The 27,972-nt window shown below is 46.2% G+C and overlaps 1 protein-coding gene across 1 annotated transcript in view; it reads right to left on the reverse strand.

Annotated features, from left to right (window-relative positions):
• The window catches only part of LOC146181368 (nucleoporin NDC1-like), a 41,302-nt gene that overhangs the window by 12,511 nt on the left and 819 nt on the right, over window positions 1–27,972 (reverse strand). The window contains exons 2-8 of the mRNA XM_084575771.1: window positions 25,949–26,043; window positions 24,922–25,017; window positions 12,841–13,015; window positions 9,392–9,512; window positions 6,456–6,561; window positions 5,280–5,328; window positions 1,630–1,759 (exon numbers count right to left, since the gene is read on the reverse strand). Coding sequence (XP_084431897.1) covers window positions 1,630–1,759; window positions 5,280–5,328; window positions 6,456–6,561; window positions 9,392–9,512; window positions 12,841–13,015; window positions 24,922–25,017; window positions 25,949–26,043 — 772 coding nt within the window. The remainder of the gene's footprint in view (window positions 1–1,629; window positions 1,760–5,279; window positions 5,329–6,455; window positions 6,562–9,391; window positions 9,513–12,840; window positions 13,016–24,921; window positions 25,018–25,948; window positions 26,044–27,972) is intronic.

Raw genomic sequence — 27,972 nt, forward strand, 5'->3', positions numbered from 1 at the left:
CCCAAAAGCCTAGAAACGATCTGTCCGCATTATTACGCGTCTTGCACTGAAGACAAAACTTCATGTACGCACCTGTGAATTAGTGATGCACAATTTACTACTCTTCAGAAAACTGCAGCTTGTCCCTACCTGTACAGACTGGATCAGTAAGAACCAATAATAATGATAATAATAATAATAATAATAATAATAATAATAATAATAATAATAATAATAATAATAATAATAATAATAATAATAATAATAATAATAAATGTGAAAGGTTCGACGCTGCTGAACCGAATATGGAGCGAAAGCATTAGCTGCGGGTGATCGAGCGTTCTTCTTCTGTTTAAATAAGGACATCGACACGGACACAGCGCAGCGAAGAGCGGTTAGACCTGGCTACAGTGTTAACACTGTAGACCTGGCGTAGTATTGCTTTCGCAATAATAATAATAATAATTGGTCCACAGGAAAGGAAAGGCACAGTATCTGTCACACTTGTTCTGCAGACACCTGAACCGTTCCGTAAGAGAAGGAAAAAAGGTGGGAGCAAACGTGGAAAGAGAAAGGGGTGCCGTAGTGGAGGACTCCGGAGTAATTTCGACCACCTGGGGATCTTTAACGTGCACTGACATCGCACAGCACATGGACGCCACTTCGCTCCGCCTCCATTTCCCGGGATCGAATCCCGGCCTCGGCGGCTGCGTTTCGATGGAGGCGAAACGAAGTGGCGTCCGTGTGCTGTGCGATGTCAGCGCATGTTAAAGATCCCCAGGTGGTCGAAATTACTCTGTAGCCCTCCACTACGGCCCCCTTTCTCTCTATCCACTTTCACTCCCCCCTTCATCCCTTCCCTTACGGCGCGGTTCAGGTGTCCACAGAGCAAGTGTGACAGATACTGCGCCTTTCCCTTCCTATGAACCAACCAACCAACCGCCTCCATTGCAGCCTTCGGCGGTCAGGATCAAACCCGGGTACTCCGGCACAGTAGTCGGACGTCTTACCACTGCACCATCGCAGCGGGGCATGGTGGTGGTGGTAGTGGGTATTTATTGTATATACAAAATACAAAAGGAAAGAAAAGATGTTTGCCAGCCCCGGTATCTGCTATCTGATATCTGAAACACCTGAACTGGGACGGTGGAAATAAAGGGATAGCGAGGAAGAGGTAGAGGAAATCAAAGAGGTGAGCGATAGGGGGAAAGAAAAGGGTAGGTAAAAATTAAAGAAATATATGCAGTATGGTACAGTATACAGTAGTTTGCTTGAGGCCCACCCGCAAAAAAAGTGAGTTGCTGGCGGCTTATCGCAGGTGATCATCCCGGACAGCGTAGCTATGCTCCTGTGGCCGCCGGGCAGTGTGCTCGTCCGCGAGCGAACACACGTGAGCCTGTGTGAATATATCGAACCGGCGGTCTTGATGACCCGCCTATTTCACCTCGCCAGATAGTGCGCGCTGTGACTGAACGCTCCGCGTGTACTATTTCGCACAATAACGGCCGATCGCCCACGACGGCCGTCAGTGTTTTGTACAGTGTGCAAGTGCAGGCGTAGTGAACAGTTGCCTGGACGCAGAGCTATTGTGGAGGCCCACCCGATGTGCCGAGTGTAACAGGGCATGGGGATAAAAAATCCTGCAAAGACCTTTGTGAGGCAGTAGTCTCGCACTTGTACGGCCAGCTGGTCTAGTGTCCTGACTGCGGCACCCGTGACCAGCAGTGCATGAAACAGGCCCAGGTCCAAAAGACCCCACACAGAATGCAGCTGACCCACCCTAGGAGAAAAAACAATAGGTAATTAGGAGAAAGCTAGAATGCGCTTTCAATGCACCAAAAAAAGTTCACAGCACAACTATTATTCGTGCAAGAAGTACAAAAGTAGTGCAGAGCATAGAGGCAGAGATGATGATCGAAGTGTTACCCATGCTATGTACAGTCAGCAAACAAAGTTTATCGGATGCAGGTGCTGCGGGAATAAATTCACTGGTTTATGGCTTAGTGACTCAATACCGGTACCAGTGGATGGAGTACACTATGCTTGTAGCCATTTCGAGACAAGGACTAGATCGTGGTTAAGTATATTTGGACACACATATGCATCCCATGAACTTCAGCTGTCAAACGTACTTGAACAAAAAGCCCATCTTGTTATTTATACATAAATTATCTTTGATCAGTACTATTTTAATAAGCAATACATCATGCGCTCACATCAGCATTCTTTTTCCTGTCCTGGCTTAAAAACACTGTCCTTTCCTCGAATAAGTAATCTGTTAAGAGTAAGCATTAGGATACAGTACAACAATTTGTTAGCATAAGCTGAGTGTTTCAATGCTCTCCGGTCAAGAAGCTTCTGAGCAATGCTATGGAAAAGCTCCGTACACAGCTCATGGCTGCTGCACCCTAGCACCACCGTCTGGAAAGGGCATCAGCCAAGGAGGTCGGCGTTACCTGATCGAGAAGAAATCCTCTTCACTGCTAATTTTAAGTGGAATTCAATATTTACTATGCTTTCTTTTTGCATTCAAGTATTACGTGAAACCACACTAAGAATTTTCGTATTTTCACATTTGAAAGTGTCGACGCCAGACAGTTTGACAGGCCTAGCAAGTTTGAGGTATTCAAGGGTGCAATTTGAGTGAACGTAGAGAGCAAATTTACATGTCCTAACCTATCGAAATGACCATCCAATGTAGTTCCAGCAACACTGACCCAACACCGATGTTAGCTTATGTCAAAGAACGTGCATAAAACTAGTGGAAAGTGTCAAAGTGATCCAGTCTGCCAAGCAATGCTGAACATAGCTGAAAAGCAGGTCAACATGGCTTGTGAGTAATAAATTAAACTGTTTCAAATATTGCAAGCATTCGAAAAAAAGTACTTTTTCAGGAAATGATCAAAATTGAGCACAGATTAGGTTGCTGACAGCAGATAGAATTATTGGGAAACACTGGTTGTACATGTTACCAAACACCCAACCATCAGGTGTTACCCAGACATGTGTTAACATCCAGTGGCACTCCAAACAGATTTACTATACAGTGAAAAACAAATAAAGCTGCCACCAAAACTGAAGCTAGAGAATATTTACCATAAGAAGAGCCAAGCATTTTATGCCACGTAAACAACAATACCTGTTTGTGCACAGTTATGTAAACAACACGCAGTCTCCTCTCTTTTCGCAATGTAGTATGAAGAGAGGATATTTGGCGGTCTCTAAGAGTAGCCAAGTGAATTCCAAAGGAACGAAATCGTAGCAGGAGGCGGCATAAAGTCAGGTGGGCGGATGAGTTTAGGAGGTATGCAGGGGTCAAGTGGATGCAGCTAGTACAGTACCGGTTGAATTGGAGGAACGTGGGAGAGGACTGCCCTGCAGCGCATATATTCCAGCTGATGGCGATGATGATGTAAACAACAGTAGTGCTGAGATACAGCTGTCATAATCAGCACATTGCATGTGGAACTATGTGTGCCCTTTAGTGTGGGCGGAATGTAGTACTATTATCCAGGATATAAGAGGAGTTTCCTAAACATCCAATAAAAAAATGCAGGCAGCAGATATTGGAATCAGCATCATGAGAGCATAAGCCACGTGGTGCATCTATGGGCAGGGCGACATCTACTATATATCTGGTTGGTGCGGATAGCGAGGCATTGTGCCAGATAAATGCCTAATACTCCCATTTCGGTGATCTCGTAAGAAAAAATTCGTATGATGATCATAGGCACACCATCAGCACTTGTGCAGTATGACCAGGGCAAAGAAAACAAAGAATGCATTTTCCAATTGCCTGTCAATCGACATCAGCCTACTTACCCAGGCCGTTAATCCAGTATCATACACTGTTTGTTTTCTAAAGAAAGTGTTGATTACGAACTACAATGATGTTCTATCCTGTGTACTTCAAATTTTGCGGTCAGAGAGAACAGAGTGAAAGCAGCAGACAAGAAAACTGCTTGCAGCTCCTCTAATGGACATTTTTGTCGAAAAGGTCAATTTCAACCCCGAATTCAAGTTTATAAAATGCTGTGCAGTTAGTTTTACGGCCACAGTTTTCTCTGCTGAGGTATTTTCCTTCTCTCTTGTAAGTGCTTAAAGGAAGGTGCAAATTCTACTTCGAAACTATATGCCAGAGTATAATCTATCATAAGCTAATTATTAAAGCAATCACAAAATATTCCAAAGATTGTTTGTTTTAATTTGGTTTGGGTTTGGAGTTTAACGCCCCAAAGTAACTCAGGCTATGAGAGACGCCGTAGTATAGGACTCCGGAAATTTCGACCACCTGGGGTTCTTTGACGTGCATTGACATTACACGAATGCCTTGTTTTTCGCTTCCATCTCGCCGAGGCCGGGATTTGATCCTGCATCCTTGGGCACAGTAGTCGAGCGCCGTAACGACTGTGCCACTCTGGCGGGGCCCAAACATTGAGGTGCAAGTACTAGTTGAGATGTAAACAGTGGCTGGCAAGCTTTGCAGCAGCTCGATGTCCTCTTGCAATTGGTGACACCTCTAGTGGCCAGTGCCGACCGTACATGAAACTTCAGGGGGATTTTCGAGACTTGAAAAAGCCTCGAAGAACTCTGGTAACGGGCAAAAACCCAGCATTGTTTGCAAGGTTTCTTGCCCCAGAACACAACAGTTACTTGAGTAAATACAATACCTAATGCATTTCTCATGTATCTGGGTACCCTCTAGATCAAACGTGTTTTAAATATGTGCACACGGTTACTCTAAGGCAAACAGCAGAAAGGTGGAGAAAGCAAATTCAGCTGGTCTGAGGGCAAAAAGGATAAAAAAGAACTGCAATGAGGAGACCAATTTTGTATTAACACTCGTAATTACACTAGAAAGTAAATCTGACACCTGCAACAGGAACAAAACCAGGATCTCCACAATTCTGTCCCAAAATCTAAATCTAAGTGCCTCGCGTACAGTTTTACTCCAGCGATGAAGCACAGTTCTCTTCTTTTAAAACTGTCTATATGAACATGCTGACGGTCCTTGTGAGGACCACGTATGAGGTGCAGGAAACAACTCAACTTTACTATACAATCTAACACAAATAGAAGATTCACAAAAGGCAGTGTAGCACAATGCAGAAATGCAACTCATTTCAAATTTAATGAGCTAAATTTCCACATTTAGAACAGACGGAAGATTCACCTCACAAAAAGAAAGGCATTGCAATAATATTTCCTGCTTTTTAGGAATATGCAACACTTGTCCGAGCTGCCTTCTCATAAGTCTCACAAGCAGAAATTTAATGGGCAACCATTTATATTCTACGTACCACTGGTTTGGGTCAACATCACCAACAATCCACCTCTTTGGCGCCGCCCCTTAGGAACCGAGAAAAAGAAAAGAGAAACCAATGTAAACTACTACATTCTTGATGCTCGTTAATGCACAAATTATCTTTAAAATACAGTGAAAAATGGCAAGCATAATTCAGGCGGGACGAGCCCTAAGAAGCAACTCTGTCTGAAGAAGGCTGCATGAACTAATGACAGTTTGTATCGACACGGCCATGAGCATATATGCGCGCTCATGTACATGAACGTACACGCATGCACACATGAAACAAAAGCAGAGCTAAGGCATTGTTACATAAGGTTATCCCTAAAACTCTGAGGCACTATGCGTTCAAAAATCGATTAAACATTTAGCTTTCTTTTTAATCACACAGAATTATTCCACAAGTGTGAATGTGGCTGCATCAGTGACCATTAGAATGAATATTATATAACCAACAGTTTAGATTACATTACATTAATATGTTTGAAAAACAGGGACAGGCAGTTCTGTAGCCAATATAAAAGCCACGGAAGTTCCTAAGCAACTATGCAATTTCAATCCAAGACAGCAGCGGCATGTTTTGCATTTTTTAAATGTTCTTTAAACTAGGCACAACAAATGTTAAACTAGGCAAATGTTAAACTAGGCACAACAAGCTGTGCCTAATTTAAGCCCCACTCACTCAACCCCAGAGTATCTTTTATCTTACAATTAGTGAAACATCGCATTGAGTCTGTGTACCAAAGAATGGCGGTCTGCTTGGTCCACGATCTAGGTGTTTATGGAGCGTGGTAGAGTCCATGGTCACTAAAGTAAACCATGTTCTGGTTACAAGCACTGAGATTAAATGCACGACAGTCCTGAAAATACAGTCAGTGAAGAGATGCAGTATTAAAGATTTCATATATAAAGCAGTCCCACAGATAAATTAAGACAAAAAAGAAGCAAAAAAGGACCACTTTTCAAATGACAATGACGACAATAGCTAACACAGCTTTTGCACGACCGACATCCATAAGCACCCATAAAGTGGCCCCCCTGGACTGGCTACTTTTCGAAGCAGAGTCTGCCAACTGGTGTAATCTAATAGACCTGTTGAACACAACCATTCAGTGCGCTGGTCTATCCTGAATCAGACAATCACTGGTCTCCAAGAAGCATTGCCACCTACCGAACAGAAAGTAGAGCGCGTAGAAAATGTGCGCCTTCCTGAAGGTGTCCCAAGCTGACTGGCGCATGCTTTGCCAAAGGCGAAGGTGCGTTCTCATCCAAGCCGCCTGAAAAAGAAACTCGAATCACACATCTGGCATTCAAGTCACACGTGATAGAGGGAGCACAACCACACGGCTGCTGCACATGGCAGGAACTCGTCAATCCACAAATGTCACATACAAGTAGCAGTCTGTAGAACGTCATCATCATCGTCGTCGTCACCATCATCATCACCAGCCGGACTATACCCACGTTAGGTTAAAGGCCCCTCTCATACTCCTCCAATTAATCCAGTCTTGTGCCAGCTGCCTCGACTTGACTCCTGTGAACTTCCTAACCCATTCCCTCATCTAACTTTCAGCCGCCCCCTGCTATGCTTTCCTTCCTCTGGTACCCAATTTGTTACTCTTGCTAACAATGGTTATCTTCCCTTCGCCTATGGAGCACTGCCCGCAAATCTTAAAAAGAGTACAGATGCCAATCTTTCGGTAGTTTTGTGGTGGCGCGTTTAGCCCCGTGCGCTAGGAGGTGAAGTGTTGTGGTGGTGCGTTCTGCGTCTGTAAAAAGATGTTGCTTCCACAAGAGCCACAAGCAAAACTTATTTATTCCAACCACTGATCATCTGTTCCAATTTCTTCGCAGAGCACGATGCTGAACGCGCCACCACAGCACTTCATCTCCTAGTGCGTGGCGCTAAACGCGCCACCACAGTGTGTTTACTTCTTTTAAATGGTACATAAGGTATCGGTAAGAATCGTGGATCAATATGTGAAGGTCGCCTCCCCAGATGAAAAATTTATATCTTGAATACCTATCTCATGCTGTTCTAGCTTCTGTTTCAAAAGCATTAGAATGGGTATGTGAGAGCCAACTTCAAGTCACGCGAGGTATAAAAATATCCAATATAATCACCACTCAATCGACTTAATTTTTATAAACCGTACCCTCTGAACCAGAGAATGACAATGAACACACCAGTGCATACGTGTGCAATGTGTAATAGCGAACAACGCAATGAAACCTCATTAACGTGCACTTTGCGGGACAGAGGAAAAGCTACATATGAACCGCAAGTACACGTTAACCGACAGCAGTCTAACCCTATCCACAAGACTGGTTGTACAAAGGAAGGTACCAGAGGTAAGCAATGAAAGAAGGCATACCAGGAAGCTCTTATCCATATCAGCCACCAACGTAGCCTTGAAGAGACTAGTGTAGTCTCAAAACAACATCAAATGGGCCCATTCACTACTGCTCCTCATTCTCTCTTTCCCTCCCTTCCTTTACAGCGCATTTCAGGTGTCCACAGAAACAAGTGTGACAGATATTGTGTCTTTCCTTTCCTGTGAACCAATTATTATTACATGGGCAAAACTGCTCTATTAGCCTATGCGACCACTTTCTCCACTGGTAGGGTCCGGGCTGCCCTCAGCTTACTTATTAGTATCGCTTTGCATTGGACAACGTTTTGCCAGTGACAGAGGCAACAATTTATGCCTCAACTGCATGGTAATGGAGAACATGTGGAAGGTGGCAGCTTCCACAGCAGCTTTCCGCTGCAAAACTTCCATGAAGAGACCTTCACAGGTGTCGCATCAGCGCCAGCGGTGGTCGATATGTGGGGCTTCCCCCTGATGCCAAACACACTGCATCTCGAAGTGAGACATGCTGAAAACTAATGCTACTCGATAAGCCCTACACATGGGAGGCATGCAGTCTACAACAGTGCCAATAGTGTGACGACGCAACGATATGTGGTCAAATTACGGTCGCACAGTGGCACCAGTCAGCCAGCAATGTGACAATGGTGGCCGCGTCACGTGGAGGAAAATGAAAGTTCCCATCGGCTGGCCTGACTCATGTGACAGCAGTAATCGATAGCTACGAGCCCATCTGCGTGTCTCGGCAAACATGACCGTTCAGATTCTGGCGCCTGTGAACAGGATGTTTTATAACTCTTTTTATAACTTTTTTACAACAGCGAAAGGACGGAAGAATGCCCTCTCTCCCCGAATGTCAGCAGTTACAAATGTGCTCATCACATGTGTCGTATCATGTGTCGTAGCAGTGTCACTTTAAATGTGTTGCTAGGATGTAAAGTTGTGAGCAAAAGTGGAGAGACCATGCGCTTTGAGAAAACTACTCGCCAGCTTTTTCTGGCAGTGAAAACGTTCATTCCGAGAAATGCATTAGGTACCATGTATAATATACTTGCCTTCTTGCCCAAGCAATTTTCTCTGGCGCATCTTTTTATACATCAAAAAAAAAAGCAATCGTAGCAGTTAGCGCGGTCTCTCCACTTTTGCTCGCGACTGTACATGCTAAGAACAACAGTGAAGCATTCCCAGGTTTTCAAACTTGCTGAAGGCAAGAAAATTTTTCGTCTTCTCTCTCCAACGGCTAGAATTTCCCCGATTGTTAAAGAGGTCGTAATATAAGGCTTAAAAGCAAACCCACTGGGCTCTAAACTTTTGACAGAGGCTGTAAATGTCAAGAGCAACAGTAAAGTCAATGCGCGGGTTAGTTGATGGTTGCTTCACACCAAACCTCATGCTTTTGTGCCTTGTTGCAAACGTCTCTATTAGCATATGCCTGTCATCTCATACAAGGCTGTAGGGGCATAAGCTAAGTCAGCAACCTCATGTGATATGTCCTGAATGTCCTGAATGAAGGTATACTCGGCGAGCATACCTTAACAAGGTTACAGAGCGTAACGCTTGTGTACAGTAGCAAGATCCAAATGTGTCTGTGGCTACGCATGCAGGAGCCGCTGTTATATAAAAAGCTGTAATAAAATTGACCATATAGCTACACTTCCTATGCAAAACTGCGTATAATGTGCAGCACACAGCACCTTAAAGGGCTAACACTTCAAGAGACAAAGAGCTCCCTGACCTGTATTGGGGGGAACGTCAGGCAGAATCGGCTGGCAGCCAGCTGAGCCATGTGCAAACTGATGCCGGTGAAGGCTCCGTGCAGCACCAAAAACACGTGTGACTCACTCAGGCACTCAAACCTGCACAAACACAGCGGCCATGGCTAAGGCACAGCTCACAACCCCGATACTATTGGGATAGTTGGTGATAGTTCATCTTAGGTTAAGGGTCCGAAAACACACATGAACTCAAGAATGGTTAACGGGGCTAAGCATGATAAGCATGCACACTAAGCAAACCAGCGTGACTTGCATGCCCAAAAAATCACGATGTAAACGCTGTTTGTCTTCACTTTTGCCGTGATCCTAGAGAGAAAGGTACTTTTTCGTATTCACTAGAATGTATATACAACGAATGAAAGAAGTAGTAGCCCTGAAGGCACTTGACCACTGAGCCCAAAGACACAGGATCGAATCCAGACCGCGGCAGCCGCTTTTCTGTGGAGGCAAAAAGCAAGGCGCCCATGTGCTGTGCGATGTAGTGCACGTTAAAGATCCCCAGGCGGTCGAAATTTCCAGAGCCCTCAACTACGGCGCCTCTCATAGAATTGGTCGCTTTGGGACGTCAAACCCAGTAAATCAAACCAAACCAGCAGCAGCAGCAGTACATAGTCTGCTGCTGCATGTGGGCTACAAGGCCCTACAGCAGAGGGCTAGAGATTAGTTTCAAATACCTGGGTTTTTTCCTAATGAGCAGAGGCACGGCAGAGCAGTAAAGCACCTTAAGCTCAACGCTGCAGTATCAAAACATATCTTAGCTCAACATGCCAGCTTTTACTTGCAGGGGTAAATTTTCAAAAACTACCATAGCCATCTACCCTCCCCCTCCCCCCCCCCCCTTGCTAGAAAGCATTGCAATCATACCGTGCCTCAACTTATAACTGTTATTTAACCGTATTAAGCTTTGTGATATTTTTATCTTTACAATACCTATAAAACACTTATTAGGTGGCTTCTGCATTACGGGACCAAAAAACCAATCCACTGTTGCAGGCAACGCCATGCAGAGCTGTATCATGTGCTACCCAGCCAAATGAAGTTGGCAAGTCAGCTACTTAACTTCTTTGCAAGGCACCTCAGTTGTAATTTTCGTGCAAAAAAAGAAAAAAAAAGCTGAAGTGGGAGTGCAACCAAGATGTTGACAGCTTCTAACCACTCAATATAAAATACAAAAAGTTTGTTACGTCATGCAACATGAGCAACGAGGACATTGTGCTGGCGTGGCGTTGTGAACAACGACGAAACTGAAGCTGGCTGGATTTTGGAGCATGCCCCTACCTCCGAGTACTTCCTGCCACAATGTCAAGCCCATTTGCCTGTTTTTAACTACTGTAACTTGGTTTGGGAGACCACCACAGAAACATGAACATCAAAAATACTGGCTGTGCATAACAAAATAATTTTCTCGGTTGCTAATATTCCCTATCTCACCCCAATACAAACTGCTTTCGGGAACTACAAACAAATTAATTTGTACAGATGCATGTCTGAATTTTGAGCTTATTTAAGCGTTTTTGTTTTTCCAGCATGGCACCCAAAAATTTGTTCTTAAGAAAATACGGACCTTTGATGCAGGTTTGGCAAAGAGTACTTCTTATTTCATCATAAAGTAACAGCATGTAGCAGGCTTTGCCTATTCGCACAATTTTGTACAACTGGTGTAGCAACCACATTATTTCGTTAAAGATTCAAACAAACTTCATGAAATTGTATACTTAATATTAATTGTTTTTCACTGTCTGCTTCTCTATTGCAATGTTGATTCTTCTGTTTTTGTTTTTCTCTTATGCTCGAATGTTAATTAAAAACTAATTAATATTTTCCTTCCAATGCCATATGCTGTGTTTCATTATTTTTCTCTTCGTCGTTTTTGTGTACTTTTGATGACTTACTAGTAACCCCCCTCCCTCCTGCTTTTTATGTATACCCTCAGCCTTGAGGGCCTTTAGGGGTATTTTGTACAAAAACGCCCAATCTCCACTCACAGCACCGATCAGTGGTCTACCCTATATTTCTGAAATAATCACAAACTATAAATAACCCGATGCAACTTACCATCACCTCTTAATATACAAATTTCTAGGTACTGCTACAACATAAAAACTTAAAATATATTTTTAATACATACTCAGCTTTTATGTGCCTGCACAAACTGTTGCGACCATACATGAATGCTGGATGCTTGACAGCTTTCATTTTTCCTGATTCCTGCTTGTTTACACAAGCTTCGCTTTGTGCAAATTTAGACACATACACATTAGTTAAATATGCTCTTGAAATCTCGAGACAAGTTCACTGTTCTGGTTTTCTACTTTTATGCTATTTCTTTCACCCAGTTTATGTGTACTCTGTCGCTGGCTGCCATCCAGGGGTTCATAGGGTTCCAGTCAAGCTACTGCTAGCAGCTTTTATCCTTTGAACCTCTCTAAGATGCAACTTTTTCTTTCCAAAAATGAAATGAACTGAATTATACTTCTTATGCTTCACCTGTATAACTAACAATAACAAAAATAAAAGCATTGCTCACTGCATAAATCATTGAAAAGGTGAAGCTCACTAACATAAAACAGTCCAACAGGACCATAGCCTTTTACCGCTCAGAATGTAGTAAGCCACAATTAGATCTGATTTGCAGTCATAACTTACCTACGCACATGGAAGAGCTGGAATTCAACTCAGTTTATTTAATTTTCAGCATTATTCTGGCAGGTTTGTAGGTGCTCACTCTTTGTTACATGTAGTGAGAACCCAGCTATAGCAGCTGTGCTACACCATCCTCACCAGTCGACCTATACCCACTGCAGGGCAAAGGCCACTGTCATATTAATTTAATTAACCCATTCCTGTCCTAGCTGCATCCACTTGACCCCTACAAACTTCTTAATCTCATCTACCCATTGAATTTCCAGCCGCCCCCTACTACACTTTCCTTTACTTGGAATCAAAATTGTTACCCTTAATGACTCTTAGTTATCCTCTCTTCACATTACATGTCCTGCAACTCAAATTATTTCTCTGACCCATTCGGCATGCTTCTTTCCTCTTAATGTGACACCTATCATTTTTCGTTCCATAGCTATCTGCGTGGTTCTCAACTTAGGTGCGTAGAACCCTTTCCATTGGCCTCCAAGTTTTAGCCACATAGGTGAGTTCTGGTAATATGCAATGGTTATATACTTATTGTAATATACTATGAAAGCAAAATCTGTAACAGGAAGAAGCTATCCTGCTCTCTTCTATTCTAGCCCCTTAGACCTCTGCCAGCTTGCATGCCTGTGTGGACGTCTACGCCAACATTGTTGATATGGGAGTTATCGTCATTAACAGCTGTCACTGTAAAGAAAAATGTTCTCAGCTGCCCATTGGCAATGACCCGAATTGTATTAACGCTGAAGCTGTTTCCACTCACTGGAATGGCTCAACGCAGTCTCTCTGCAGATGACCGTACGAGCCGCCCAAAATGCCCAGCAGGGCATGAACGAAGAGGCCTCCGGCAAGCGCCCGCAGCAACGCCTGGTTCAGGTTGCGGGGATGGACAAGGCATATCGCTCGTGCCAGGCGTGTCCTGTGAACCACGGGGGCCACTGTAGAAAAAAAAAAACAATCCCGAAACTGGTTGCATCTTATCTCACCGCTTATAAAATACACTATTTTGCAGTGTCAGCTGTTGACGCCGGATGTGCACATCTTCCCCTTTTCAAGATATTAATGCTCTGATCTCCTAGCCTAGCAGGTTCAAGTGACCCCCTGCCGACAGTCGCGTGAACAATGGGTCAAGGTCATGTAAGACACCGAGTCATGAGACCAAAATATAATCGATTATACATGCCTCGTTAAGCCCCTCATACGCTTACACATGGCCATGACTTTCAAGACTCACTACAAAACATGATCCCCTGCAAAGTACAAGGCCGAAATTGACAAAACGAAAATAAACAGCGTGTCCAGATTAACTAGCAACTGCAAATGCTAATTTCCATTACTATTTGCCTGAAATGGCAAAAAAAAAACATTTGTTCTCCTTCAGCAAATTTAAAGCAACCAATGACAAGCACGCAGCTTGTGATGTCACACGCAAGAATGCACGAGGAAATTAAGTGCCTCGAAAACGATCAAGAAATGGGCAAAACACCTCAGCTGCTGTCATTTTACTGAACCCTTTACTCTAGATTCTCCTTGCTTTTCTGATCCTTTCTGTCCAATTTCGCAGGTAGACCAAAGTTTATTGTAAGGAATCGATCGGTGGCAGAAAAAATTGAGGAAGCACTGTATTTATCATCGGAAACTCAGCCCGTGTTCACCTTGGCTCGCAGAAAGCAACCGTTGATCACAATCTTCACGAAGTGGGCTGCATCTTTCTTGGCTAGCTTCATCGTGTTCACGAATCCGCTGTTCTCGCTAGCTCATCGCTCTTAAATGGCGCTCGGAAAATTTTCAGTTTCGTCGACAACCGGCTCGTTCAAGCCTGCAGTTTCGAAATGCACCTTTTTATGACAAAAACGACACTGCTCATTTCTCGCCGAGCATTCTCAACGTTTGTGAATCCCGCGGCCGTAGAAGCTGTATGCGCGGTTAGCGGGGTGCTTGAGGCTAGCACACAAGGTCTTGGCGACCCCCTTTTTTTTTCAAAGGGTTTTTGAATTTCATTGACGTCTGACTTGAATGCTCCTTGCTTGCTTCGGCTGCCGTTGAGGCTTTCTCTCTTTAAGCCTGTTTCTCTTTTTTACGGTTTTTGATTTGAGTTCGCCTTGCTGTCTTTTAGTGCAAAAAGACACACTACTCGTGGCTTACCTCGCGCACACTACAGCTGCCCAGCAACCATCAATCTTGACAAATCTTGCACCACGGTCCAACGAAAGAGAAGTGGCCTCGCGCGAGTAATTCAAACTCAGTCCGTCCGGTATAGCGGAAATTTGACTGCGGCCGATTTGGACCGAAATCGATGTCAAACCTAATTGGACTAAGTGAACACAATGGTGACCTCCAAATTTTTCACGGACCGCCCTCAAGTTTGGCTCATCCACCTTCCGAAATTTGGCCTCGGCTGATCTGGACTAAAATCGATGTTCATACCTAATTCGACTACAGCGAACATTATGGTGACCTTCAAATTTGACCCGCCCATTCCCGGAATTTGATTTTGACCAATTTTTGCCAAAATTGATGTCCAACATGCATAATTGTCGTGGCCGATACGATATGGTGATCTCAAAATTTGGCTATCGCCATTTACAAATTTTGCCCGGGACACCCCCGATGTTTGACATCAGGCTAATCTGCATCAAAATCGATGTCAAACCATAACTAACTGTGCCCTGCACACGATCAGAACTTCAAAATTCGGCCATGGCCATTTTCAAAATTTAATGCGGGTCATTACCAAAAAAGATCCAGTTTTCGCACTATAATCGGAGCAATTAGCCTTGCGAATCTTATTCATCGTCTTGGTAGTTCTGGCCCTCGAGGCTGCCGTTGCCAACGTTCGCTTTGGGCCCATTAGAAGTGTTCCGTAAATGGAATGGTTGAGTTCACAACAAACCGGCCGCGCACCAACCGTTTCTTCAAGTCGCCGAATTCACACCGACTTGGCAGTTTGTGCAGCACTGTAACAAACTCGTTGACTGTTTCTCGATCCCATCTCTGGTTTTCAGCTATTTAAAGAAGCACTTTTGCGTGCTAGTGCACGACACAGTCTTGGAGCTTCTTTTTTACAGCTTCGAAGTTCTCAAGTTCTGCCCCCACGGTGTCAAGAGACGCAATATTTCTCGTGCTTTCCAACCCATGCATACTTACTAGCAAAGCATACTTAGACATTTCCATCCTTCTCTCAGGTTCCTAAAGCGTATACATTAAACCCTCAAACTCAATAATGCCAGCCAATCACTGTGGCTTGTGAAGTCGAAGGACTGCTGCCATCTTGTTGCTAGCGGACTTCCTCTTGTCCCTTTGCGTCATAAGTTATATCTTGTCCTGTTCACTCTACGTCCGTCTACTCTTTTTGCACTCCTGTGTCTGCCTGAATACGCAACACGCGCAGCTACAAGTACAGAGTCGATCACACTTGTCTAGAGCGCGTGAGTGGTACGGCACTGATCAAAAGAAATTAAACGTTATATGCAGCTACTTTGTTAGTCATCGGCGGTACCGGAACCATGAAAGAACGTAAACATTATCTTAATTCTTACAAAATGGGACGCTAAAGACCTTAAAAATTACAGGCCAATCAGCTTGCTGTCTGTTACGTATAAGGTATTTGCTAAGATAATCGCTAATAGAATCAGGACAACCTTAGACTGCAATAAAGCAAAATATCAAGAGGTTTTCGGAAATAGGCTACTCTACTATCGATCATATTCATACCATCAACCAGGTGATAAAAAATGCTCGGAATTGGTATAACTAGCCCTTATAATGGCATTCATTGATTACGAAAAAGCATTTGACTCACTGCAGGCATTGCGAAATCAGGGTGTAGACGAGCCGTACCTGAAGGTACTGAGAAGATATATAATGGCTGCACGGCAGCCAAAGTTCTGCATAAAGAAAGAAAAATTTTATGAAGAAAGGTGTTAGGCAAGGAGACACGATCTCCTCAGTATTAGAGGAAGTATTCAGAAACTTGGAATGGGAGTAGTTAGGGGTAAGGGTACATGGAAAATACCCCAGTAATCTGCGATTTGCTGATGACATTGCCTTGCTAAGTAACTCAGGGGATGAAGTGCAAATAATGATTGATGACCTAGGCAGGAGAGGTAGAAAGGTAGGCTTGAAAATCAATTTGCAGAAGACTAAGGTAATGTTCAACAGCCTCGGGTAATGGAACCGCAGTTTACGTTAGCTGGAGAAACACTAGTAGGCGCCAATATGTGTAATTATAGGACAGGTAGTAACCGCCGATTCCGACCATGAAAGGAATTAACAAGGAGAATAAGATTGGGATGGAGCGCATTTGGCAAGCACTCGCAGATTATGACTAGCAGCTTACCGGTATCAATCAAGAGGAAAGTATACAACAGTTGCATGTCTTGCCTGTACTCACCTATGGAGCTGAAACGTGGAGGCTAACGACGAGGGTTCTACTTAAGTTGAGGACAACGCAGGGGGCTATATGCATGGAAAGAAAAATGGTAGGAGTAAGGTTAAGAGATAGGAAGCGTGCAGTGTGGGTCAGAGAAACAATTCAAGTTACTGACATTCTAGTGGAAATCAAGAAGAAATGGGCATGGGCAGGACATGCAGCGCGAAGAGAGGAAACCGATGGTCGCTTAGGGTAACAAACTGGATTCCAAAGGAAGGGAAGCGTAGCAGGGGATTACAAAAAGTTAGGTGGGTGGATGAGGTTAAGTTCGCAGGGGTCAAGTGAATGCAGCTAGTACAGAACCGGGTTAATTGGAGGAATATGAGAGAGGCCTTCGCCTTACAGTGCGCATAGTCAGGCTGATGGTGGTGATTGTTAGTAGTGATGCACTTCAGTAGCTGTGCAGTTCGCAGCGTGCACATTGCGACTGCGCTGGCGGGCAACTGCCAGTAAAAATCAGTACTGGCCTTAGAATTTCCACACAGCACCGCTTGAGCGCTATAGACAAGTGTGGTCGACTCTGTACTTCTGATATTTTCTTTCTTCTGTACCCTTTTATGGCCGCATCCAGTCATACGCAACCAGGCCTCGCGCAACGGGAGCTCTACTTCGTCCTAGGTGTAGAGAGTCTACGTGTGAAGGCACGTGACGTTTACGTGCATCCGGCTCGTAGTATTCCTTGGCGGATAGCCATGAGCCACTTTCTGCGAGCAAGCTTGCATGTGTGACAGCAGAAACTATACGCCAGTTAATTGGTATTTGTTCTGTATTTGCTGAAGGAAAAAAAACAACCTCGTTTTTGGTTGCTCCAGAAAAATTAAGGCCGAAGCTATCATCCACAGTGATCAGTTTGGCTTAATTAAAAACATACAGATGATAAGCTTTGCGACAGTATCTATAATGTCATACTCTGATTAAAACCAGACGTGACCGTAATTGAATTACAGTAATAAAATTACTGTAATATAATTACTGTTTTCGGTAATTTATAATGTAATGAATTACTTTTCTGATCTTGTAATTTAGTAATCTAATGATTTACCTCGTGGCAGAAATTTCGCAGTAAAATTAATTCTTTCCGCAATTACTTTTACTATAACGTACGTATAGACACGTATAGACAACACTGAGAGAGTGCAGTGAAAGTAGGAACAACGTGCGGCGAGCCAGGGTCAGTGTAACGGACCGGAAAAGGGAGACAGAATTGAGAACTCTGCCTCTGAGACCTCCTGTGTAGCCGTAGCACTTAGTGCGGCTATCCTATGGGCAGTTGCAACTGTTAGGCGGGAGTTCAGCCACTGGTAGCTGTCAGGACCACAGTGGTGACGGGCTAGCTTATAGACTGCTGGTCTGCGAAAGCACTTCTTTTTCTCTCTCTGCCATCTCTGCGCATAAAGTCTTTACTAACATTTTTACACTTCCTTTCCTAAGCAGCAGGATGTCGTCAAGAGGCCGCCGAAGGGACAAATGGTTCGAAACTGACCGGAGTTCGAAACTGACCTGGAGCGCGCAGCAGCACTGTTGCGTCGGATAGGGCACAGTGGTGCCTGGTTACGCTCGTCACCACGGGGCAAGAGAGGGTGAAAGGTGGTGGGGGGGAGACAGGCCGGAGGCCCCATCAAGGCGCTACCATCGTATTATTTTTGCAATGAGGCCTGCTGGGGGAAAAAGGGAAGGAAAAGTTTTCTTGGGCCGAATTAGGCGGGTAGATAAAATAATGTGTGCGTCGCGTCTGGAGAGAAGTTTTGTTTTCTAGCTTTATGTACTTTTCGCATGGATAAAAACTAGAAAGTAATTTAGAAATAATCGAATTACTGAGCAGAAGTAATTGTAATTTAATTCATTACTTTTGGGAGCACTAATTAATAATGTAATTTAACTCCTTTTAAAAAGTAATTTTGCCATGAATAATTGAAACCTGGACTCGGTTCATTGTTTTTGCCGTTTTATAAACGCTTTCTCGATATACTGAAAAATACCAAGACTCGAAAGTCTTAGTTTTGGTTAAAGAACTTTTCAGAAATACTCATATTAGAATTGGTTTGGTTTGTGGTTTGGTTTATGGGGTTTTAACGTCCCAAAGCAACTCAGGCTATGAGAGACGCCGTAGTGGAGGACTCCGAAAATTTCGACCACCTTTGATTTCTACATTATTTACTATCGGCGTGTTTCAGGTGTTCACAGACTGTATGACCGATACTGTGCCTTTCCTTTCCTGTGAACCAAGTATTATTATTCATCTTTATTATTCTACCCATTTGGCGCTATTGCGACCGCAGCATGGCTCGAGTACATATCAAGATCATAGTTTTAAGACGAAAGTCTTTAATGCATCATCGTTGTCAGCAGGAACTGCCGTCAGAGGCTGTCGACAGAGGGTGCACGCTTTCGAGAACCATTCCTTGAATCCCCAGCCGAGCGCTTTACCAACTGCGCCACGCCCCGGATCATGAAACGTTCATCATAATTCCCCTTGTCTACCGTGAGGATGGCGGGATGCCGCGAGTGACAGATACTGCGCCTTTTTTCCTGTAAACGAATTATAGAACACTAGTGAACTTTGATGCATTCAATGGAATGCTGGCTGTATTCGACAAGGGGTGCACCATGTACCATCACGACTTGTTATGACGTCACCAGGCACTCAAGCCGCGAAGAGACACTGTCGCTTCGCCTCTCTTTAGTCGCGAAGGCCCCGGCCTCCGTGCCATAGGCCTGCGTGCCGGGGCGGGGAGTTGGGGGCCTCCTAAATCAGTGAAAAAATAAAGTTCTTAACAACAACATGCATAGACGAAGCTGACACCCGTCGAGCGTCCGATCCAGGCGTCCGTGCGGCACATTTCATTTAGCGCTTCCTCGAACACCGCATCCCACAGCAAACAGAAGCAGACCCAGAAGTCTAGGAGGCGTTAGTACAGCAGGCATCAGCATTTCAAACTCATTTACAGAATAGAAAAAGCGCAGTATCTATCACAACTATAAGCAAACACATGTACCACGCCGTAAAGGAAGAGAGGAAGGTGGGAGTGAAAGAAGAGAGGGAGAGAGAGGTGGCGTAGTCGACCCATCGCGCTGTAATGGCTTTCGCCTCATCACATTTTAGCGGTTCAAAGTGTCCTCTAGAATTTTTTTGTAGTTTTGCCTGAATCTGTCCTTCTATGCTTGAAGTACGTTTACTATCTGTGACTGCGCAAGATGCTAAATTGCTGTATTTGACGCATTATGTACAGTGAGTTTTGCTTAGTTACGTGGATTTATTGCAGACGCATGCGTATATGTAAATATATTGTACTGTGATAGTCAGCACTTCAGCCATCGACATGCACCAGTGCGTTGTGCGACGAAGACAAAGAAGAAGTACGCTGGGCTCGCCGTTGCAAGGTCCTTTCCTCACAGCTCTCCATCTGAGCGTCAATAAACGCCCTATTACAATTGGCGGAGGTGCCGGAAACGATCCCATCCAAACTGGAACTGCGAAGCCGTACACTACCCTCTACAACCGCCATGCAAGACGAGTCCACTTCTACGCTGCCGGCCGTTCCACCCACGATCATGTGTTCTGGCGTCGTGCGCCAGCGTGACCCTTGCCTCTTCAGTGGCACGGCCGACCAAGATGTCGACGACTGGCTGTCATCGTATGAAAGAGTAAGCAGCTACAACAAGTGGGATGAGTCATACAAGCTCAGTAACGTCATATTCTATCTGACGGACGTGGCGAACCTCTGGTTTCGCAACCATGAGGCCGACCTGTCATCTTGGTCGACATTTAAAAAGAATTTCGCGGAAGTGTTCGGCCGCCCGGCAGTGCGTAAGCTTCGTGCCGAACAACGTTTGCACGATCGTGTTTAGCGCGCTGATGAGACCTTTACCAGCTACATAGAAGACGTCGTTGATCTTTGCAAACGAGTCGAACCGGCCATGCCGGAAGCGAACAAAATCCGCTACATCCTCGAGGGTTTTTCTGAGGACGCCTTCCAGATGCTGGTAGCGAAAGATCCCACCAGCGTTAGTGAACTCGTGAAGCTTTGCCAGAGCTACGACGAGCTCCGCAAGCGGCGCGCTTCTAGGCGCCGCTCCAGTGTGTGCGACGAAGGCGTATCCGCATTAGCCCTGGGTGGTTCGCCAACTTCTGAAGGGAGCCCGCTGAATCAACAGATCAAAGATTTTATTCGTGAAGAGGTCGCACGTCAAATCTCACTGCTTCCCCATTTTCAAGACTCGGGCCGCCTCGTTCCTGAACTGGCTCCATCTTTGGCCCCTACTATACGCCGTGTCGTGCAAGAACACGTCGCTGATGTCTTGCCGTCCAACCCCGTGCTGCCGCCTGTGACGGCACCTCTCACGTATGCCCAAGTAACGGCTAGGCCACCACCTTCGCCCACGTCTGGCTCCTATGTGCAGGTCCCTGCCTACCGTTCACCGCCGCATGCTGAGCCTTCGTTCCAAGCCCCACCCTCAAGGTTCCGCCCACATCCTATGAAACCTTGGCGTACTACGGACAACCTTCCGATTTGCTATGCCTGCGGTCATATTACCACTCTTGCTGACTCAACCCCCTTCTTCGACGTTAGTCTGTGCTCTTACGATGTTGCGACCGTTTCGACGCCCTCCGACGTTTTCCAACATGCTATTGATGCTGATCTTCCACCTGCGCAACGTGATCAACTTGTCGCCCTCTTGCAGAACTTCGCTTCTTCATTCGACCTTCCTCAAACTGACTTGGGCCGCACGTCTGTCGTAGAGCACACCATCGACACCGGCAAAACCGCACCTTTGCGCCAGCGCCCTTATCGTGTGTCGGCTTCGGAGCGCCAAGTAATTGCTGATCATGTGGACGACATGCTCCGTCGTGGTGTCATTCGGCCATCCCACAGTCCCTGGGCGTCTCCAGTTGTGTTGGTACCTAAGAGAGATGGCTCCTTCCGGTTTTGTGTCGACTACCGCCGGCTCAACAAGATCACGCGCAAGGACGTCTATCCTCTGCCACGCATCGATGACGCACTGGACTGCTTGCAGGGCGCCGAGTTTTTCTCCTCGTTGGATTTACGATCTGGCTACTGGCAGGTGCCAATGGATGACGCTGACCGCTCTAAAACTGCCTTCATCACACCAGATGGATTATATGAATTCAACGTCATGCCCTTTGGGCTTTGCAACGCCCCGGCCACATTTGAACGCCTCATGGACACTGTGCTTCGTGGATTCAAGTGGCGAACCTGTCTTTGCTATCTCGATAATATCGTAGTCTTTTCTACCGATTTTCAATCCCACCTGCACCGACTGAAGGACGTTCTCACTTGTCTCGCTTCCGCCGGCCTCCAACTGAATCTGAAGAAGTGCCGCTTTGCTGCTCGCCGACTAACTATTCTAGGTCATGTCGTTTCTAAGGATGGTATTCTTCCCGATCCCACCAAACTTCGTGCAGTTGCCGAATTCCCACGCCCAAAATCACTGAAGCAGCTACGAAGTTTCATCGGCCTGTGCTCCTACTTTCGCCGCTTCATCTTAAATTTCGCCTCTATTATTGCTCCTCTCATCCAGCTCCTCTCCGGCAGCTCCGACCTCTCCGCTTGGACACCTGCTTGTGATGACGCCTTCAACACTTTACGCCGTCTTTTGGTTTCGCCTCCCATCCTCCGCCACTTCGACCCGAATGCGCCAACTGAGATTCACACTGACGCTAGCGGTATTGGGATAGGCGCCGTTCTCACCCAACGCAAACCTGGTATCCGAGACTATGTGGTGGCGTACGCAAGCCGCACCTTGACCAAGGCAGAGTCAAATTATTCTGTTACGGAAAGAGAATGCTTGGCCATTATTTGGGCCATCGGCAAATTCCGTCCGTATGTCTATGGCCGACCATTTTATGTCATCACTGATCATCACGCTCTGTGCTGGCTGGCGTCCCTCAAGGACCCGTCCGGCCGCCTTGCTCGCTGGGCTCTTCGCCTCCAAGAATATGACATTCGTGTCATATATCGCTCAGGCCTCAAGCATACTGACGCGGACGCTCTTTCGCGCTCACCGCTGCCCCCCTCTTCGTTGTCTGATGAGATCTGCGCCTACGATTTGTCTTCGCTTGCCACTATCGACATGGCCACGGAACAGCGGCGCGACCCGTGGATATCTACACTTCTGGACTTTCTTTCAAGTCACTCTCCAGGTCGTTTGTCTAGGGCGCTTGCCCGCCAAGCTCACCATTTTTCAATTCGTGACGGGCTGCTCTATCGCCGCAATTATCTTCACGACGGAAGGAAGTGGCTTTTAGTCATCCCCCGTCATCTCCGCGCCGAAATTTGTGCTGCTTTCCATACTGATTCCCAGTGCGCCCACGGCGGAGTGTTGAAAACCTACACGCGCTTGCGTCTACGCTTCTTCTGGCGTGGAATGTACCGCTTTGTCCGCCATTTTGTCCGCTCTTGCCAGTCTTGCCAACGCCGAAAAACTCCTCTCAAGTCCCCTGCTTCATTGCAGCCGTTGCCCTCTCCTGCCCGTCCGTTTGATCGTGTCGGCATAGATCTATACGGTCCCCTTCCTACAACTTCAGCTGGCAACCGCTGGATTATCGTGGCAGTGGATCATCTGACCCGCTACACTGAGACATCATCACTGCCTTCTGCTTCCGCACGCGACGTGGCTGCCTTTATTCTGAAAAACCTGGTTCTTCGCCATGGTGCCCCTCGCGAACTGCTCAGTGACCGCGGACGCGTTTTCTTATCAGACGCTCTTGAGGCTCTCCTGAAAGAATGCCGCATCATACACCGCACCGCTACCTCGTACCACCCTCAGACGAATGGACTAACAGAACGTTTCAACCGCACTCCCGGTGACATGCTGGCTATGTACGTGAACACCGACCATTCCAATTGGGACCAAGTTCTGCCGTTTGTTACTTACGCATATAACACCGCGGCACAGACCACTACTGGATTCTCTCCATTCTTTCTCCTTTACGGGCGCGAGCCACCCTGTACCATGGACACACTTTTTCCCTACCGCCCTGACGTTTCCGAATCTTCCCCGCTATCCGATGCCGTCACATACGCAGAAGAATGCCGTCAGCTCGCCCGCTCTCTCACAACAGAAAATCAATGGCAAAAAAAAAACCTCCGTGATACCGGCGAAGCTTCGTCATATCTCCCGAACTCTCTGGTGTGGCTCTGGGTGCCCTCCACAATCCCTGGCCTTTCAAAGAAATTTCTTGCTCGCTACCACGGGCCATATAGGGTCCTCCAGCAAACATCTACAGTCAGCTACGTAGTTGAGCCCGTCACGCTCTCTGCGGACTTGCGTCGCCGTGGTCGTGAAACAGTCACGTGAACCGATTGAAGCCATTCTATGACCCCGCTGTGCTTTCCGCGCCATAAGTCGCCAGGATGGCTCCTTTTTTTACTCGGGGGGAAAATGTACTGTGATAGTCAGCACTTCAGCCATCGACATGCACCAGTGCGTTGTGCGACGAAGACAAAGAAGAAGTACGCTGGGCTCGCCGTTGCAAGGTCCTTTCCTCACAGCTCTCCACCTGAGCGTCAATAAACGCCCTATTACAATATCATTGCTAGGTTTTGTGTATACGTGCAGTGAACTTCGTTTCCAGTGGCACTTTTTTGCTCTTTATCAAGTGTATCTTCGCGATTGTAATATTCCATTGTATATGCTCAATTATATGGCATATTTTACCGGAGGCCTGCTTTTGCTTTTAATATGTGCTCTCTGTAGCGACTATAACCTCGGTGCAATTACATAGCATGATTGCTGAGAGCTGCTCCAGCGTAATACACTGGAACGAAGCACAGCGTCACTGAGAATCTTTTCCTGGCCATTACATCTATAGGTGTGTAAAAATGTAAACAAGGTTCCTGAATTACAAATATTCATTAAAATATTCGCCCTCAACCTGTTCAATTAATGTGACCTTTACGTTTTAATATCAGTGGTATGCACTGCTTTGCTGGTTTCGGACTGATGCAGTTATAAAGTTCGCAGGATATTTTAAAAAGAACAAAAACATAGCGGCTTTTATATCATTTACTTCTACCACATTTTTTGGTGTATGCTAATATATTCTTATGAAAAAAATCGCATTTTACTTACATGCGGAGGAGGCCACGCAGCATCATCAGCCTTCAACAAAATTTCTGGCTACTCCACAAATGACTGTGTAAAACGAGCTCTACAACTCCTACCTCCGCTAAACCACTGAACTGTGTTCTTAGACCCACATGGTCCAAACACACTCGGAATAAAATGAGCACATAAAAAGCAGCTACTCGCCAATCAACCTGGATAACCTTTCAGTATAGTCCAGAAAGTGAGTACCGGAGTGCCCTGTGACGACATATAGAGACGACAGACTCCATCAAGAATAAATGTCCATACGCAGCTCATATTCTGGTTAAAGAAGTAGCTTACCAGTTATACAAATGGCATGATAGGCAGCTATGAGGAAGCCCGCACCAAGAAAGCGGATGTGGTACCATGGGGATTCCACAAAGGATGTCCACCAAACTGCAGCACGGACAAAACAATGGCAGATATGTTATCAGAGGATAGCTATGCGGTCCTTCACGAAAAACTGCACTTCCACGAAAAAAGATGGCTGAGGTTTAACCCGGCTAAACCTAGTTAGGCGAAGCGAAAGCGTCATTTTGTTTGATTTTGTTTGGTTAGCCATAGGTTTAACATGGGCAGACATGGTTTTTCAGCTATTAATTGCCAAGACTATGGAGCCAAAGACGCCGTCAACTTCAAGAGCGAACATGCGATGCTTACCCACTGTACACCAAAGATGGTACAATGGTCAATCTATATAGCCCCACTATGACCTCTGGCTCATTGAAGGTCAAGCGGGCAGCAGGTTGACCTTGGTTGATGCATGGCGTAGACTATGGAGTCAATAACGCTGTCAACTAGAACAGGGAACAGTGACGCTGTCCCTGCCGTCAGAGGCCAAAGTCAAAGGTCAAGAGGCGGTACACCGAAGATGGCACCATAGTCAAGCTATATAGCCATGCTGTGACCTCTGGCTCGTTGAAGGTCAAGCGGCCGGTCAAGTTGACCTTGGATGATATATGACGTAGTGAAGCTTGATACATTGCGTAGTGAAGCTTTCGCTTCAAAAATATAATGAAGTGGCAAAATCAATCATCATTATTCAGTACTACATGTTTCAAAACCTTTCATGTTGAAGCAGGAGATTAACTCACATACTTCTTCGAGTCACGCAAAAGCGTCTAATTTCTTTTGTACTCTTACTTTCGAAGAAAACAAGTAAAACCAGTGGCGTTCAACTGCAGCCGGTATCGTTGTGTATCTGAAAACAACGCCAGGGACTTCGGGGAGAAAAGAAAAAGTGGGATCCACGAGCTCGAAGTATGAAAAATCTCACGCCACCAGTACGCGCACCACATAACACGCGAGCAGAGAGCCCACTTCTCACCTGCAAAACCGTCGAGAGGGCAGAACAGGTTGAATTGAAGGAGAACCAAAGCGACCGGGGTCAGGAAGACTTGAAGAATGAGTGACGCCATGACGCTGTGCAAGCAGCGCCAGAAATGAACCTGAAACAATAAAGGCGTTTAATGGACACATGGTACGTGAAGTTTAACCTCGTGAAGCGAATGAAGTGTGAAGACACCGTAGACTCCGAAATAACTTCGGCCACCTTTAAGGTGCACTGTTCGTGATGCGTGACCAATGGTAGCAAGTGAACGAGTTTTACGGCGCTTTGCTGAATTTCACTGCATGCTTCGTCATCGCTTCCGCACACTTGGTATAAATATCTTTAACGAAAAGAAGGCCATACCTCATTTCTGAACCTCTCTTTCACGCCCCGACACACGCTTCTCGTGCGAGCTGAGAGCAGTGGTGACCGCGAAGGGAAGCAAGACTTCATGCCAGCAGCAATGGCCCTGCTGTTGACACAGATCACGCTCGCTGGCCCGCGCTACCAGCGTTAAAACAAGGCCTGCGGAAGTAGCGTAGAGTGGCCGACTAATGGAGGAAGGCCACGCGGCAGGAGCGACGGAGACTCGTCCAACCCCAGGAGCACTCCAACGAGCACGCCCAATGTGTGGACAGTTCCAGTGTGCGGCTCGAGCCCTGGTCTAGATCGAAGAACTTCTACGCCTGGGGACTTCTGGATCGAGACTTGCTAAGTTAGTGAAAACCGAGAGCTCCTTAAGGACACGAACTTCTTCCTCTTCTCTAGTTCTCCCCCTTCTTCTCCCTCTCTTGAGACAGCCCAAAACATATGAAAAAAATTATGGACACCTGAGCGCCATATTTAAGGGTATGACGCGATAGCCTACGCTCCCTGTCCACGGTAAAGCCCGGCCTTAACCAAGCCGTATGAAAGTGCCTGCTTGGTCCAGGGGTAACGTGAATGCAAGTGTCCTGGTAGGCTGATTCTGATATCTCCCAGTCCCCTATGCAAGGAGAGGTCCGCATTGGGACCTCCTGCCAAACCTATCGTCAGGCCAGTCAGTGCGCGGCTATGTCGGCTGAGAGCTATAGCTTGCCAGCGCCATGCTTGGAATTTTTTACTCACAACAACAACGCCGGCGCCGCAAACGGCCACCGAGGCGGATTTCTGATTAATGGGGCTCGGTCCCTCTGCTCTTATCTTGCTGAAAGAAGCGTCCCTCCGGATCCTTTCTCGCTTCGTAAATATGGCAATTAAAACCCATTCCTTGTTGTTGATCCTCAGAAAGGGCCCAAGCGTCTCTTTTGCGTCGGAGCCTAGAGCCTGCTCCCCGAGACACACCACGACATATTAACGGGCAGCGTTTCGTGAGCAAGGTAGTTTTCTTTTGTTGCGAAAGCAACACTACGCCATCCAGCTCGGCTCGTCGCGTATGCTTGTTATGTATGCTCGTGTGCCGTAGCTGCAAATGGCAGAAGCTGCCAACTTGGGTCTCTCGTTTCACATGGGACGGTTATGTCAGAATCAGCCTGCTAGGACCCTGGCATTCACGATACCCCTATAGGCCACTAAGGCACGTTCAAATAGGTTGGTTAAAGCGGGGCTTTATATCTGGGATGGTAGTAAAGGCGGAGCTTAAGTGTCCCCAATATTTAGATGTTAAAGTTAAATTGGTTCACAGGAAGGGAAAGGCGCAGTAACTGTCACACTTGCTCTGTGGACACCCGAACCGCGCCGTAAGGGAAGGGAGGAGGGTGGGAATGAAAGTGGAAAGAGAGAAAGAGGAGCCGTAGTGGAGGGCTACGGAGTAATTTCGACCACCTGGGGATCTTTAACGTGCGCTGACATCGCACAGCACACGACGCCTCTTCGTTTCGCCTCCATCGAAACGCAGACGCCGCGGTCGGGTTCGAACCCGGGAACTCCGGCACAGTAGTCGGGCGTCTTACCACTGCACCACCCCGGCGGGGCCCAATATTTAGATGCAATAAACGAAATTAGCACCACTACCTAAAACACAGGGGAAATTTGATGCGTTC

The sequence above is a fragment of the Amblyomma maculatum genome, chromosome 8 (genome assembly GCF_055883805.1).
Source record: "Amblyomma maculatum isolate TAMU_Amacu chromosome 8, ASM5588380v1, whole genome shotgun sequence".
In the NCBI taxonomy this organism is placed as follows: domain Eukaryota; kingdom Metazoa; phylum Arthropoda; class Arachnida; order Ixodida; family Ixodidae; genus Amblyomma; species Amblyomma maculatum.